The sequence below is a fragment of the Anas acuta genome, chromosome 6 (assembly GCF_963932015.1).
Source record: "Anas acuta chromosome 6, bAnaAcu1.1, whole genome shotgun sequence".
NCBI classification, from domain to species: Eukaryota; Metazoa; Chordata; class Aves; order Anseriformes; family Anatidae; genus Anas; species Anas acuta.
Window position 1 is genome coordinate 16,453,497 of NC_088984.1, and position 16,986 is coordinate 16,470,482.

Here is a 16,986-nt window from a genome sequence, read left to right on the forward strand (position 1 = left end):
TCATTCATACAGCTCTCAAAGAAAAGGACAAGAAGAGTCAGTTTTCTACAGACATTTTTATTGATTAACATATTTTTTTCTTTTGTATGACATACTTTTACACAGTAAAATAAGACAACTTTTACTTCATAAATAACAAAATTAGCCCTTATATCTCAATCCAGTCAAAATCTAAGTAAAATAGTTTGTTCTATATTTACATTCTGTACCAAAATAGGAAGCATATTCAAAGTCAGCCAGTTCTCTCAAAACAGTTGTTTTATCTCCAAGGTAAGCTTCACATTAAAAGGGTAACATTTGCACTTGGAACCCTGGTGGCGTAAGATCACATCACTTAATATACAAAATAGACCCCAGTCCCAGAGAGCGATACGTGCAAGTGTTCACCCAAGCACTCAGCCAAGCAAAAGCTGGTTGTTAGATCTTGCATGGGAAAGACGTTGACCTGCTTGGCTGAAAGTCATTCACAGGAAGCGTGGGGAAGAAAGGACACACGCATTCCTCTCTACTGAAAGCAGAAAGATTCGCAGGACAGGAAGATTTAAAAACAACTGGCCCTTGCAAGCAAGGGATTGTTGGTGTGTCTGCTCTCAGGTGACATCAACCTTCCTAATTTACTAGAGCACAACAAAAATAACGAGTTGTGTTGCACCAGCAGTTAATTAATGGGAGGAGTCAAAGTTCCATTTTGGTAGTTCACCTATATCTGAGGCCTTAACAGTCTCCCAAGACCTCATTTCAAAAAGAAATGAATTGCCTGCTTTTCTGTGTTATTTAGTCACTGCATACTCCAGCTGAAAGCAATCCTTCCTCCTTGTAATTGTTTGAAACACTAGAAATTTTTTTCCTGAAGTGTTAATAGCCTTGACTTCTAATTGAAATATTAGAAACGTGAACTGCTGGGGGGGGGCGGGAAAGGCTGCAAGACTAATTTACTTCCATAGAGAAACATGGAACGTGTTTTCACATTAAAGCAGTGGGCATGGTTTGGCTGCAGATAAACGATTTGTTTATTTCTTAGGGCAGCAAAAGTCCTGGGAATAATGCTAGCTAGTCTGGTGAACACACAAAAGCCTATTTGGGCTTTATTTAAAAGATTTCACATGTAAGAGGTTCAATATGATGGACTTGCCCCTATATGTTCAGGAAACTGAAAGTAGCTGCCTGCAAACTTTGTTTTTATTTAAAACTGGTATTCACTTTTACTGGGGAAACCGCGCTTAAGGCTATACAAATGGTTGCTTTAAGCTACAATTTTAGCTGTGCTCTACACTCAAAAATGGCTTATGCTCCCTACTGTTTTGCTCTTAAAAACCTGAGACATGTTTTTACTTAATTCATCTTAAGACTTGGAAGTTCACAACAGCGGGTTAGAAGCTTAAGTGAAAGACAAACAGAACTGAGGTAGGCAGCTTTACTTGAACTCGTTTGACAGTCACGAATTCATTCGTACCTGAAAGTGAACGTGACACATTTCTTGGCAGTTCCTACAAGGCTACAGCTGCTAGCTTACTGACAGAAGGTAACCCGCTGGCTTTTGCAAACCTTAACCTTCCCTCCCCAGTCCCCTAAAGTCACTTCCAATTCTGTAGTTCACAGCCAGTTTAAGGACTGCATGTCAAAGAAATTACAACTGAAATCTCAGATTATTAAGGCTTTAGTAGTTTTACTTCGCTGGACTCACTAATGCAGCTATTCAGCAGGTACCGGTGAAGCTGACTACACGGACGCTGACAGCCAGACAGATTTTCCCTGTAGGTACAACGCATTACAGCCTCTTTCTTTAATTGAATGTATACAATTCAGAAGTAGGTAAGCATCAATGTTTCAAGCCATCTTTCAGTTTTCAGTTAATTCTCAGGAAGAGAGAAGAAAAGCCCTCAAGATAAACAACTGCGTAGAAGATAAAAAAAAATTCACTTAAATATAACACTTCACTTACACAGACTAGCATATCAAATACCAAGCGCAATAAATAAACACCATTTAAAAACGTTTAACAGTTATAAATTTAACCAGAAAATTCAGACAGTGCAAATATTCCACAGTAAGAAAAAATAACCAGTAATTTCTTTTCAAGTATAAAAAGTGTTGTTGTTGAGTGATACCATTTAACCTGTATTATTGCACACCAGACAAGAGACAATCACAACCTCTGGGACCTAATATATATTCTCAAACCTTTACGCTTTCAATGAATCCATTTATACTGACTGTTGATTGTGCATATATTAAAATTATCAGTGTTCACCTACTAATCTGAGTGTTTCTTAATTCAAACTTGTACACGTTTAAAGCATTTGATCCCTAATTTGTATTGCTTCTCAGAAACACCTATTTAAGGCTAAGCTAGGCCTTGTTTAATGCAAAGTAAACTGTGCATAACCTGCAGTTAAGAAGGGGAACTAGCCCAGTGCAAGGTACTCTCTCAACCATGATGCCCTCAGACAGTTTTAAGTTGCAGCTTATTCACCTCAGCAGTGTCATAAAAGCGTCTTTAAAAAAAATCTGGTAGGCACAAAGATTTTCTTCAGTGTCCTTATGATTACAATGGAAGTTCTTATTAAACAAGCTTAATTGTAGCTAAAGAAATTTTACTCCCTACCCCTTCCGTATTAGAAGGGGATCAAGCCTTAAACAAGTTGTGTATCATCATCCTTCTCCCCACCTTTGTATTTTCAGTGCACGTGGCCCATCTGTTCCCTCAGGTTTAGTACCTTCTCAAGAATGAAATTGGACAAACAGGACAGACAATGGATTGGACCACATAACTTTCATTTATGCTAAGCAGGATTATTTGTAACATGTCATCTAGGGTCAGAAACAAAGAAAAACACCTTCATTAGTGTTGTAGAGAGCAGCTGTCCTCAGCAAGACAGATTTTGCTCATTTCCTACCTCAAGTAGATTTTGTCCTTCAAAAGATGAATTTTGTACCAAGGTGTGCCCTTGTGTGGTTCAAAATGTCTGATTCTCTAACATAATCCAAATACTATGAATTATTTGAAATAATCAACTGTATGTCCAAGAAAAGGGGAAAAAAAAAAAACAGATTAGGCATCTCTTTACATACTCATTTTTGGCCTAGAGGAGTCAGTATAGTTCTATAACATTATAGCTGCCATAGCTACTGGCTTGGCCTTCAGCAAAAAGTAAAACAAATGTATTTATGATGATATTATTAAAGAAATAATGCCATTATTAAGAAAAATAAAATAAAACCTACCCCAATTTTACAGACTGGCGTCAGTAATAAAATGCATTTGCCTAGCAAATTGAATTTCTGAATATCCTCAGAGTAATGTTATTACACCGTACAGTAGAACTGGCACATGCTAAATGAAAATGTGATTTCTAGACAGTTGTCATGGTTATCAGTCTGAAAGTCTACTTTGTGCATTCACTAAGGTTTACATGAACCTCAAGAAGTAAATAACTTACTGCAAATTAACATTAATTCTGAGAAGTCTCAAAGCTACAGAATCCAGTTGTGGAAACAACTCCCAACAACCAGTCTATTCCATTAAATTAATTTTACTCATATACATTGTAATATGTTAAATAATAATAATAATAATTGTAAGATTTGTAATTTACTCATATACAATGTAATATACATTGTATACATTGTAGGAATGGACAAAACCCAAACAAAAACCTCCCACACCTGTTTGGGTCTGAGTTATTCGCAGTAACAGTAACTGATTTTCACATGGCTTTTGACTAAACCACTGAGGTATATTTCCAGTTTGAGGATGCTTTGCTACCGGTCACACAGAGAACATAACAAAAAAACAACCCAAGTTCTACTACAGAAGAGTTCTCATTTCAAATCTTGATCAAGTTGCCAGGTAGTCTAACAGAGCTGGCACAGGGGATCTCATTACTGTGACAAAACCAAAGGTTGCAATTCAGGAAAATACTGGCACTTATTGAGATGACAAGGTAAATTTTCCTCCTCTCAAACTCTGGCTGCTTTTGTCAGTAACTTCCCGACTACTGTCTGCACTGATACTTGCCGGGAGAGATGAGGTTCAGGAGAAGACAGCTGCCTGCAGAGACAAAAAAAACTCAGTGCTCCACAGTAAGAAGTACAACACTGTGGTATACCATCTTGGAACATCTTCTTGCTCCCTGCTGAAACTATGCGCAGAGAAATAATCCCGTTAGCAGGGGAATTAAGTTAGCCATCAACAGCCAAAGGGTTACAACCAGGTTAGATGAGCAGGAGCACAAATCTAAAATAAAAAACAAGACAGCATGAAGCTTATATTTCATATTTAAGAGAAAATAACCAGAGAGCAAAAACATATTTGTAGTAATCTGAACTGATTTACTTTTAGTTTTCAAGGACAGCAATTCATAAAAGCTGAATAACATGATTTATTCCCTTTAAAATTAAATTAATTTCTGCAATAACTAATAATAGTTAGGAGAACAAATGAGCTGAATGTATCAGTATGGCAAGAAAAGGACAGGAAGTTTACTAATGCATGACTGGGGATAAGCAGCATTTCAAAATCACAGACTCAAAAGACTAGATACATAAGCATTTTATATATTATGTTATATAAGTGTATTATATGTATGCACATATATAAGCATATATATTAATATATTTTAAAAATACCCCCCATCTCCTAGGATGTGAATCTGTTTGAATTCACACTTGCTGTCTCTCTGGGAGAGGGAGATGTCAGTCTCCTATATTACAGCTTTCTCATGCTAAAATCTGATCTGTAGGAGTCATTCCACCAACCCCTGAAACGTTCCCATTTCAAAGACTTGAAATGGTACACACAAACCCCAGAACATGTTGAAAAAAAAAAATTAAATGTACAGGTTACCTACACAGGTTTATTTTTTCCTCAAAACCTGCAGTAGAGACAGCACATCAACAATTACAAAATTGATTAAAGGCTTAGAATTTATCCTCTAGTGAAAAATACTGTAAGGACTGTTCTCTTTCACTAAGTGGCTTTTTACACAATCAACTCTAGACAAAACAGTAACTGGTAGTCAGCAACTTAAGGTTCTTTTCTTCCTTCAAAAAGCAAAGTGACACCTGTCATTTGTGTCCTGGATTACTGCGTTAATATTGCCAATAGGAACTTATATAAGCGAGTACTCATTTTGCACCAAGGTGATGATTCTGAAAGTTATTAAAATGATATGTTTTCCAGAACAGGAAATCAGGAGCCAACCTACCAATTGGTGCAACTCTTGATAAGTTAGAAGCTGGAGGATCTCGCTCTGGGGGACAGGAGTCACAGAAGTCCCAACAGGCTGGACAAACCAGATTTCCAACGTGGATCCAGCCATTCATCTGAATGCTCACTGTTAATACTTGACCTGAGCGGCTGCACAAGTACGCAGTGTCCTTGACCCAAACGTGCAGTCCTTGTGGAGAACAAGAAACCTTAAAAGAAAGGAATAAACGTAAGGTCTGTATTATGATTTATTGGAAATATGCTTGGGGAGTTGGAAGTTCTTTCAATAAGGAAATAAAATATTCAGTAAACAGCCTGCATACAGCATAGATTAAGTGCAGCTATTTTAATGCACTAAGAGCAGCTATTCGTTTAAAAATGCTTTGAAGCACTGACTGTACCCTTTTCATGCGATTATATAGATAATCAACTGAGACTGAGTAAAATTCTGTTTCTGCTAATGAGCATGCTTTTAGAGTTGTGCTGCCTTTGAAAGAAACAGCTTTAAGTGAGATAGCCCTGAGAGGGAGGATAATGAAAAGTGACACGTGCACAGTGCTTTCCACAGCAGGAAAATCAGAGTGATTTAACTAATGTAAAACTTCAACAGAAGATTCCAAAGTATTCTCACTTATCCCTGTGACACTTAGTCCTCAGGTAAGACAGGTAAGTCCTAGCAAGACTGGAAGTAACACACAAGTCTGCCCAGTGGCCATGTGCTTGACTTGATGCACACATGATCTGAACTACAGACTCACAGTTGGAAAATACTTATTTCCAAAGCATGTCATAATCTAGTGACTTTCAGGAAGATAATATCATGTACGGTGTCCAGGTGCATAGTTTTAACAGCCATAGCCTGCATTTTATATCAGATTTCTCTCTTTGGTGTTACTACAAAAGTGAAGCAAGCAAAGAACCCACACAGCACATGTACTTACTTGGTAACACCCACTACCCCAGTCGGGGTAACTGAGTTTCCTCCTGCATTGTTCCATGACAAAAGCTGACTTCTGAATAAGACATACAGAGTTTGGTCCATATTCTTCTGCACCATAGTTTTTTGTAGGATCTAAGGTGGAAAGAATATACTGAACCTCAGTTTACCAGGCGAAAAGGAAGTCCACACTAAATTAATTTGCCATAATTAGTCAGTCTCTACAGGCAATTCCAGGTTTACTTTTGGGATGTTTCACACCATTAATCATTATATTCAAGACAATAATTCTCAGACAGAGTAAAGCATGAAGAAAACCAAGGTTTTAAAAATACACTATCCACACGCTTCTACAGAAATGTTTGCTCCCAGGGAGTGCCAGCTGTGGTTGCTGGCTTCAGGGGAGAGCGTGTTTGTTCATTTGGCTTTGAGAGAATTGCACACACAGGTAATATCCTGCAGTGTCCTGGAGCTCTGCTATATTGAGAGTTCATGTGCTATTCCAGGAGGCAGGGCCATGCTCTGGTAATTTGTCAGGCTCCCTGCTTTGGATAGAAGACTACAAAGGTGGAAAGTAGAGTTGTTTCCAGAGAGACTCAAAAGCAACTGAACAACGCTCCCCCTGTAACCTCTGTCTTGTATTTGGATCATTTGAGGATAATTTCTGTTCAACTCTTATGCAATTTTGTATTTCATTTACACCTAGGAAGCAAACGCTCACAAGGTAATCCAGATAAACAAATACAGGCCCTTAAATACAACACTAAATTCTGGAAGCTTACCTGGTTGGTTTTCAATTATTCTGCAGTCTGAGCTGCGTTGAAATTCACCACTTAAATGCCAACTGAATTCTTGACTGAAAGGACAATAGTCAGCAATTTCTACTGAGCCACCATAATAAGGCAAGTCTTCTGCTGGTACTCCGTTAAGATTGTCAAAATACTGCAAAAACAAAATAGGCAGTGAGACAGCTGGTGCAGAGAAAAGCGTACAGCTGTTATTTTGTTGTTGTTGCTTTTATTTATTTAATTTTTTAATAGAACCAATCACTAAAGCTGTAAGAACATCCATTACTTCTAAGGAGCGCTTTTAACAGCAACTCAGAATACCCCGAACAGATGAGCATAGACTATTTAAGAATACGCAAGTAATGCACAAAGATCCATATTTACATGTATCACTCCCTAGCCCTGCACTGCCCCCTGTCTCCTCTTGCAATCACAGTCATCTCTGGGAAGCAAACGTTTCAGTGTGCAGTGACACGAGGGCACAGATTAGCTGAAGAAATACCTCAGACAAAACATTATGGGGGACTTCTGTTACACAGCAACATTTTCAACTGAAACGTGCTTAGACAGTCAAGCAACATCCCTATCGTTTTATTAACAATCACAAGGCTTTTTTTTTTTTTTTTAAAGCCTCCAGGCTTCTTATAATAGAGTAAGCAGACATTTTTCACAATATCTACTCTCATCAACTAGTTCAGAAGAAAACAAAAAAAAAACACACATCCTGGCTGCAAAACACAGTAATGCAAATACTTAGTTATTTAGTAAATTACGACTCATTATACCTGATATTCCTGAGGTAACTGCTTTGGAAACTTCTGTAAGTTGCACACTGCTACTGCTCTTTGGTCCTGTCTGCAGGTTAACTGCAAAGGATTACTTCTCAAAGTGTCACAGTACGGACTGATTAATTGCCTCCTCAAAAAAAAAAAAAAAACAAAAGTAACATAAGTTTACAAAAAGCAGTTAACCTAAACTATGCAGTTTTTCTGACTATCCCTGCTCTTCCTAATACTTGAAGCACACAAAGAAGCAGCAATATCTTGTCTGTAGGCTAATTATTGTTATTTGGTTATAAACTTCCTAGTTTAAAGAATATCAGATCAGCAAACAAAGTAACAACGTGCTTAGTTATATAGTTTCAATAACATTGTTTTGTAAACTTTAAAGAAAAAATTACAAACAAAACAGGGCTGCAATGGAGCAAATTTACAAGTACTGAAATGAACAAGAAGTATGATAGCCAAAACAAAGCCTATTTCTGGAGCTTTGGGTAAAATCCAGTAATGTAAATGCAGCCAATAATGTTTTACAATTAAAAAGGACAAAATAAGAAAGCAACACTTAGACAAAGTCCTTCCACCCAACTCCAAAACACAGTTCTCTTAAAGAGCAAATACATTCCTAAGATGCTTGTCTTTGTATTTATTGGGTAAAATAGTACTGTTCTCAATACATTCGGTGTGCTCCTTCTTGGGTGCACTCTGAAGATTCTTACGAGAGCATTCCTTGTGTATTACTTTTTACTGAGTTGCATTTGAAAAAAGGACAAGTGTAAACAAGCATCAGTCTTCCACCTTCTTAAATAAAACAATGGCTTACTTTTGTTTCTTTTGGTCAATCCAGAACTTACAGCTCTTCATTACAAAGTCACAGCCTTTATTACGTCCCCAGTCTAATTTCTCCGCCATGCTATAATTTGCTTTATACCAACTGCAAAGGTATTTTAAAATGAGAATACAATTTAAAAATTAGAGTTATAATTAATAAAAGAGCAGTTCAAAATAGTTTATACGATGCCTAAAGGTTTTCAAATGATAAAACAGGGAAATAACTCCTTGCTACCTAATAATAAAGTATGATAATTTCACTATTTTTCAACTCACAATGAGCTAAATGAAAACTTCATTGTCTATTTGTTTGACAGCAATGCATGTTGGTCTACGAAGGACTAATGCATACAGAAAGATAAAATTTTAGGCAATTTTGCTTTTCTTCCACATATGCTTCCTGTCTATAAAAAAGACAAAAAAAAGTGCTACGTGGAACTGACAAAAGACTTACATTAAGAGAAAATAGAAAACAGACTCTGCAAACAGAACTATGCATTGCCGCGCATGCTTTTATGGCTATATTAAGAGTGGATTTTTTAATATACGTGAAGAAAAATTAACATACAAGGTATAATTACTTGTTTAATGTCATGCTGGTTATGCCAATTATTTGCCAATTATTTACTGTGTGGCAGATGAATAAACACAAGTGCATCAATTCCAAATAACATCAAGTGCAACAAACACACTTGAACAAACAAAAAAAAAACACCACACCATTATTATTCCTATTAACACTTACCCCGTGTCTTCCATTAATGCTAAGGTAATCCTGGAAAAGACTCGGTTCTGCGTATGGGATCCAGTCATAGCTTCATTCTGAAAGTTACAAGTTACTATTAGTAAGCTCCTGAAAAATCAGTATTGTAAGAAAACGCCTGCTTTGAAAAAGCATTTTATTTTAGAGCCACGCATTCAAGGGCATAGAAGTTCCAGTCCCTTCTTATTATAGACATTCCATTTCCAACCTCTTTCATAAAAGGGATCAAAAGGTATAACGCCCTTCCCAGTCTGCCCTTCAAAGTCTCATGAGTCAGAAATCTTATGCCAAATTCCAGCTGAACCTTATTCATGGCCAATCTGTACTTATTTTTTCTTTAGGTAAATTAAACTCCTCCTTGCATATTTATTTATAGCAATCATGCCCCCTTTTCTGTCCTTTTTTGGGTAAGTTGAAAGCCAAGCTCATGTAGTGGTGTGTTTTTTTGGGGGGTAAGACTGACTTTCAATTTTCCCAGTATTTGTAGAGGTCCTTTTCAGGAGAGAAGAACACAGGACTAAAGGAACACAGAACTCTACGTGAAGCTTTACTAGTCCAGTAGTGATATTTTCCATCTTACTTTAAAAGCTCACAACATCCTCAAAGAGTAACTCTGGACACTTCTGAGTTTCCTAATAATCAACTGACAGTTTTAACACCCATGTGTCTTCTTTCAGCTCAGTCATTTCCAGCTAATAAGCTTCTGGCTTACAACAAAAGTTGCTCACCCTTAATTACACAGCTCTGGGATTCCTATTACCAAACTTTTCTCACTTACTATTTCTTCAGAGCGTAGTCTTCCAGCCTTCCCTCTCCACTAGCATGGCTGGGAATAGTTACCATCTGCAGACAGCAAATTTGGTACTATCACTAGAATATTTAATGAGAGAAGGATCAAGACCAAAACCAAACCATATGGGTTACTTTCCAGATACAAACTTTCTCTGGAAACAAGACTGCTAATAGTGTCCCTTGGGCTGATCTTATTAAATCCTTTAGATTATCCTTACTTTAATGGCAGCCCTTCTAGTTGACCTTGAACAAGAAACATTACCAAAAAGCAGGAAAAATCAGCTGTTTTGGTCTCCTGAAATATGTATTTTTTCATGTTTACTTCCATGAAAAGGTCTGTCCTGATGCATTTACCTTATGGTTTACCTCACTTCATACAATAATTATAAACTATACTTCTGCCCAAAATATCACATAATGTTATAAATAAAAATAAGCTTAAGCATCAGGAGGAAAATAAGTGTTTCCTTGATCAGATGAGGTTCTGGAATAGGGATGGCAAAACCTAACCCTAAGGAGACATGTCAAAAGATGAAATCCAGATAGTGAACAGACAGAACAATCAAGAAGCATGACAAAACTTAATTGACTTTTCATTTTTTTCAAAAATCAAGAGATTTCATTTTCCAGCAGTCATCTTATCTGAAACTCATATTCTGAGATTTAGCAAGGAAGTAAAATAAAATTTATCTAGCAATTGGACATTTAAGTGTTTCCAGTTTAGCACTGTATGTGATATATTTCAGTGAGGTATTTCTCATACCTATGTTTTCAAGGCTCTGGTGAATACCGCTATAAACCTAAAAATAAAGACAGGGGGAGCAGGCTTTTCCAAATCCCCCTCCATTCCTAATATTAGCACCAACCTCCAACAACCTCTTCTCCCAATGATTGAGCTCAGTACCCATGCCACCTTGATTTTCAAGCTCCATTCCCTCTAGGATTGGACAATTAAAATGTTTACGAGCTTCTTCCTAGAAAGAAAACATTTCAACACAACTCATAAGTATTTGTGGACAAATATGATTAGAAGTTATTTTCAATACCAAATATATTACACTTAGTATATGTTTAGTTGGGGTAAAAAAAAAAAAGTTAGAGGTGTGGGAAGGATTTGAAGAGAAGGATTTCCAAAAATATTTAAGTACTCCCTTTTTAAACATTACAAAATGTTCAATGCATTATTTTGTAATGCATAAAACTACAAAGAAAAAAAAAAAAGAAAAGTTTTAAAAGAAAAATATTAAATTGGATGAAATTAAACTAGAAAAACAGTAACAGCACTATCTGTTAAGGCAACTGGAATACAAGATGCCTAAGTCTGCAGGAAAGCCTCTGAAGAGTATGATTAAGGCAACAATATCAATTTTGCTCAACCGTTTACAATTTACTTCCCAATCCCTTCATTGTCTCATTTATTGAGTTATTTATTTCATACTGCCAGCCATTTTCCTTCACTTCTTTTTCACCTTGGATAGCCCCTTCTCAACTAATTAGATCATCATAATTGTATAGTCTTTGGGCCATACATTCAAAAAAAAAAATAACACAAAACTATTTAAAGTTAACTTATTACTGCTTAAAAAGAGTGAGAAATAATTGTGACTCAAGAATGTTATGACATACATAGTGTACAGCTAAGTTAATCAACACTTACAACTACACGAGGTGTTACCAGAAGGTGAACAGTATGGCGAAGCATTTGGCCACCACGTACATCCCATAACCTCACTGCTTTATGAACAACCTTATCGCTCCACTGATACAAACCTAGACTGTAAGAAGAATGTGTAAGTTATGGATGTTTTGATAAACACACGCTACTGTACAAAGCTTTATTTCCATTAAAAACTAGAATTAAGAATTTCCATTTCTCTTTCTTTTAAATTGTGCAACACTTCTCCTTTGTAAGATACATTATAATTGTTGTAAGATTTATTACATAGCCAGCTCTGATCTAACACGCTGAAGTAAGATTACTAAAAAGATGTCTGTATACTCAAGACATATTTTCTACAGTTATCAAAAATGTACTGCAAATTGTTTATTCAATAACAAGGGAGAAAAATCAAGCAGCAGACTACAGGCATTGCCATTTCTGCACAATTATAGACCTCAAATGATATGTGCCTGAAAAAAAACCTACCTCCGCTGATATTAGACAGACTACAGAAAATATAAGTGCCAGTTGAGTGCGGTGCTCAGAAAACCTCTAAATTTAAGCAATGGTTGTTGCAATGCTTAACTTCAGGCTTCCTGACTAAAATTGTTTCTTAAATCATCCCCATGCATTACAAGGTAAATGTTTAATGCCAATGTAAAGGAAGACTACAATAAAAATAGAACAGCGTTTGAACATAACAAATACAAAGAATTCTAATAAAGCTATCAAGTTGGATTTTCAACAGGCTAACAGCAAGAATATATCTAAAAAGGCAACCTGAAGACATCCCTTCAGCACTGAGAGTACTGAGAGGTCCAAAAATATGAAATACCTTTCATTAAAAGGAGGGAGTCCATCTGCATATCTTGTTGTTAAAGGTTTTCCATCATCATCACGATAAAATGCAAACAGTCCAGCAGAGAAACCCTGCAAGTTCAAAATCAAACAGAAACCTTCAGTAAGACATTTACACACCAAGTCAAATGCCATGAAAAGTTCTCGTACGCAGCAGGTAGACTATTAACACACGAGTTGAGAGAGGCAATGCAAGAGCTTTACCCTCACCAGACACGCTTCTCTTGCAACAAGCAGGAGAGATGTGAGGGGGAAGGCACAAATTGCAGGGCAGGGAAATGTGTTCTATAATACCAACCCTTACCAGTGCATGGATAATCTCGTGTTTCACTGTAGACAACATGCCAACAAATTCCTGAGCCTGCGTTGAGATCATGTTTGGACACAAGTTAGCATATCCTGCTATTGGCCTGGAAGAGGGTTTTAAAATTATATTGTTTTCAGTAAAATACTAGCAAATTCAATTCATATTCACTTGAAGAGGCAGAAAGCAACACTGGAAACTAAAGACTAATGTAAATGTAAGTGCTTCTAAATAACTTCCCTTAGCTAATTATAACTAGTCTGTTAACAATCCCGTGACTTTATTGCTACAAAAGGGGAAGAGGGATGGGATCAGTCTGTATACCAACATGCAGCACAGATGTTACTGACAACAGTACAGGAGATCTGAATTTCAGGTGTAGTCATTACAGAGGTACAACATGTCTGTTGAAGTGACTACAACCAAATGAGAAACAAAAGCCATGTAAGCAGGGGCTATTTGCCTTTTTCTTTAAGTTTTTGAAAGTATGACCTTTCTTTCAACAGAAGCAGGATTGTGAGATAAAATTCAGGCAGTGACAGCAGAAGATTATTTTTGACTTAGATGTCTGTTTTATGGGTTAAGCGTTATTCCATTGTTCTGTGCTTTTACGTGAATGCAGTATTTGGCATTATTTCAATGATTTCTGTGTTAGCCTATACACAACACAGGCAGACAGTTTAACTCCATATATACAATTGAAAGTTTAACTAAAGAAAGTTTGTACCAGACAGAATACTTGCCTGTCCATTTCAGCTTCCAGTTGGCAGTAGGCTGCATATGCAATGATGTTTTCATGGCCACACCTTTCAGTAGTGAGAGCACTGACGTAAAGCACAAAGTCAGCATCTCGAACCCCTTCTTGGTCAGGTAAGCCAAAGTGCCGTTCGTTCTGATTGTACACCCTGCATTGCTTTGACAATGTTCAAAGGAAACAGTTAAAATACATCAGCTATGATAGAAGTTTTGTAGAACAAAACACAACTAGCTGGAAGCCAAGAATAAACCCCAGCCTATGACAGCGGAAGATGAGAAAATTCCCTGTGACAAGAGTAAACAAACCCAGAGCCAGGGAACAACTTTTAAAAGACTAGCCATTTTGTTTAAAAGCTAGGAAGGTGGCAGCTGTTGAAAAAAAGGTGCTTGCCAAGCTAGATTAATTAAAAAGTTTTGGCTCACAGAAATAGTATATACATAAGCAGACATTGCATTTCACATTTAATGCAATATATTTTTAATGCTGCAGTTGAAATGTCAAGCTAAAAGGAATCTGGTGATCACATACTGTAGTCGATTCAAAAATTCATGCAAGAAAACAAGTTACAAGCACTTCCTGCACCATGCTCCTTGTTCATCGAAAACCACTGTTTTGATTCAAAATTTATGATTAATTCTGTGAAAATCTGACTCACTGACCGAGGAGAATAATGAAGCAACTACATGCCATTTCATACACTTTGAATCTCATTATGTGTATAGTTTTCTATATCACAGACTTGAAGAACAGTAAACATTCCAGTTTTCCATGACTTTTAGTTCAACATCATAAACTAAAGACACTAACTAAATTCAAGTGACAGAATAGAACAACTTAAGCTATCTCCTGCAAAACGAATTGTAGAATCACAGAACAGTTTGGGTTGGAAGTGACCTTAAAGCTCATCTAATTCCAACCCCCTGCCATGAGCAGAGACACCTCCCACCACACCAAGCTGCCTAAAGCCCCATTCAACCTGACCTTGAGCACTTGCAGTGACGGTACAGCCACAGCTTCTCGGGGCAGCCTGTTCAGTGTCTCACCACCCTCACAGTAAAGAATTTCTTCCTTATATCTAATCTAAACCTATCCTCTTGCAGTTTAAAACCACTACTCCTTGTCCTCTCACTATACTCCTTGACAGAGTATACCTTTAGTATACCTTTAGGTATCAGAAGGTTGTCATAAGGTCTCCCCAGAGCCTTCTCTTCTCCGGGCTGAATCACTTGTGAGTGTACTAGCAGCACTAACATTTTAAGTAGTTTCCACAAACTGCACTCCTCCAAAGGTTAGGAAGCACCTGGATGGTTCAGCTTACCTGGAGGTGTTTTTCAGGAACTATAACTGGTCCACACCTCGTATGGTTTGCACAGGCCACTCGGCAGTATCTGTGAGGATCAGCTTTCCTCCTTAGATATTGGTTTGTTGCACACTGCCTTCAATCAAACATGAAAGACAGTTAGCATTGTTTTAGAATTAAAATGAAACTAGCATAATCTTACAGCACCCAGCAACACTGTAACATGCTTTTAACATAGCAATGTTGCAACTTCCATGCTGAAAAATGTTACACTACTCTGGAAGACAATATTTCAGTTGTTAACAGAGTATCTACAGGTGCAAAAAAAAAGATTTGGAACAGGTTCATAAACGGGGGTACACACAAAAGGAAATAAGCAGCGTGACACTCTTTAACTTCTCTGATACCACAAAAATAGGTGTTGCTATTGAAGGAGAAAGCACAAATTTGCTGACCTTCCATGATCATCTCCCACCACTGGGAGAGATGGATCACTGGTCTGACCCAGGAGAGCATTTCGTATGCTCTTATTCTATTCTTACTTTAATGTCTACACAATGCAATGTTAAATATTGAATGCAGCAAGTGATTTTCAACAAACTTTCACATACCTGCTTAGCAATATAGTACCTGCTGATTTGCGCACTTGGAAAGTCTTCTCCAAGTAAGATATAGCTTGTGGAAAAAGTTTGTTCTAAATAGAACAAAAATAAAAGTCACCCAGTGGTAGTGCAGACATAACTTACAACCACTAACTGCCTAGGTACATGAAACTTGCTAATGCTGTGGTATAGCAGAATAGCAGAGATCCAGACTTCTAAGTTCAGAAATATTTAGTTCCAACATTTCTGTATTTAGTTATCGGAATGACAAAGCAAGATGGAAGCTGGTATTAATTCGGATGTACAGCTTCAAAGAGGCTGACTTCATTTCAGCCCCGATCTTACAGGTCACTGGGAACTGTCCATCACAGATTCCCCTGCAGCTTGTCTCTGCGACCTCCAAGCCTGGCTGCTGCCCTCTCTTTTACTGCCTACTTGCACAATAAATCAGAAGACGCCAGCAGGCATATTTAAAGTACTCCTAGAGAATTTTCATCGTTTTTTGGTACTGTTAGAAGCTATGTAGGTCCTGCTCATCGACAGCTTTGTGTGCTGGGATATAGCAAGCACCTGTTAAATAATATTTAACGTAGCAGTGGGAGGATTTGGGAGAAACAGTCTGTACCCAAACCCTCGTTTCCCTGACCAGAGGATATGGAAACGCCTTAATCACATCAGTAAAACCTTGACTTCACCCACGTACATAGAAATTATAAAGAGAAGGAGCCCATACCTTTATAAGGTGCCTTTTCTCTGGCAGCAAACTGTTTAAAAAGAAAGAAAGAAAAAAAATAGCGTTAGCCACTAGGGTTTGCATTGCGGGATGAGGACAAAAAGGGGTCACAGCACAGCACAGCACACCGTACTCACTCCTCCACGCTCCTGTCGTACACGATCTTAATCCGCAGCCGCTGCCCCACGTCCCTCCTGACGAGGCGATCCTCGGCCAGGGGCACGCCGTACACCACCTGCCGCGGGGAGCACAGCCGTGGGCGCCGCCTCACCCTCCCTCCCTCCCCGCCCGTCCTCCTCCTCCCAGCCCCAGCCCCCCAGCTGCCCCCTCCCGGCCTGGCCTCACCTCCCCGCGGCCGGGCGGCCGGTGGTGGCAGGGCGAGGAGCGGGGCGAGGCGGCGGCGCCCAGCAGCAGGAGGAGGAGGAGGGCGGCCGGCAGCGCCCTGCCCGCGGCCCCGCAGCGCCCGCCGGCCGCCATGTTGGCTGCCCCTCCGCCGCGTCGCCATGGAGGCGGCGCCGGCCGCCAATCGGAGAGCGCAGAGCGGCCGGGAGGGCGGGGCGGAGGCGGGAGGCGGGCTGTGATTGGGCGGCGGCGGCCGCCTCAGGGCTGTGGTGGAGGGGTTGGGGCGGGGGGGGAGTGCTCGGGGCTGTCACGCAAATTCCTGAAAATTTCT

General features: G+C 38.6%; 1 protein-coding gene across 3 annotated transcripts; it reads right to left on the reverse strand.

Moving 5' to 3' along the window:
- Positions 1-37: 37 nt before the first annotated feature.
- Positions 38-16,974, reverse strand: LMLN (leishmanolysin like peptidase). 3 transcript variants are annotated; one of them, XM_068687612.1, is made up of 17 exons: positions 16,659-16,974; positions 16,451-16,548; positions 16,314-16,344; positions 15,590-15,672; positions 14,997-15,114; positions 13,665-13,834; positions 12,922-13,027; positions 12,595-12,689; positions 11,757-11,874; positions 10,966-11,073; positions 9,290-9,366; positions 8,537-8,647; positions 7,720-7,849; positions 6,929-7,088; positions 6,151-6,281; positions 5,208-5,418; positions 38-4,237 (listed from the first exon to the last, which is right to left on the reverse strand). In XM_068687612.1, the coding sequence occupies exons 1-17, from the start codon at positions 16,788-16,790 to the stop codon at positions 4,143-4,145; spliced, it is 1,974 nt and encodes a 657-aa protein (XP_068543713.1). In that variant the 5' UTR covers positions 16,791-16,974; the 3' UTR covers positions 38-4,142. The 3 variants fall into 3 exon arrangements, with proteins under 3 accessions (XP_068543713.1, XP_068543715.1, XP_068543712.1); XM_068687614.1 differs by having other exon boundaries at positions 38-4,051; positions 7,720-7,852; XM_068687611.1 differs by having other exon boundaries at positions 7,720-7,852.
- Between the last annotated feature and the right edge of the window lie 12 nt (positions 16,975-16,986).

Excerpts from the sequence above, each read along its gene's own strand:
- LMLN (XM_068687611.1), bottom strand. The coding sequence starts at position 16,790 with ATGGCGGCCGGCGGGCGCTGCGGGGCCGCGGGCAGGGCGCTGCCGGCC. Across the intron at positions 16,345-16,450 it reads TACGACAGGAGCGTGGAGGA|TTTGCTGCCAGAGAAAAGGC; the intron begins GTGAGTACGGTG and ends CTTTTTAAACAG. Across the intron at positions 11,074-11,756 it reads TGGTAACACCTCGTGTAGTT|GAAGAAGCTCGTAAACATTT; the intron begins GTAAGTGTTGAT and ends TTTTCTTTCTAG.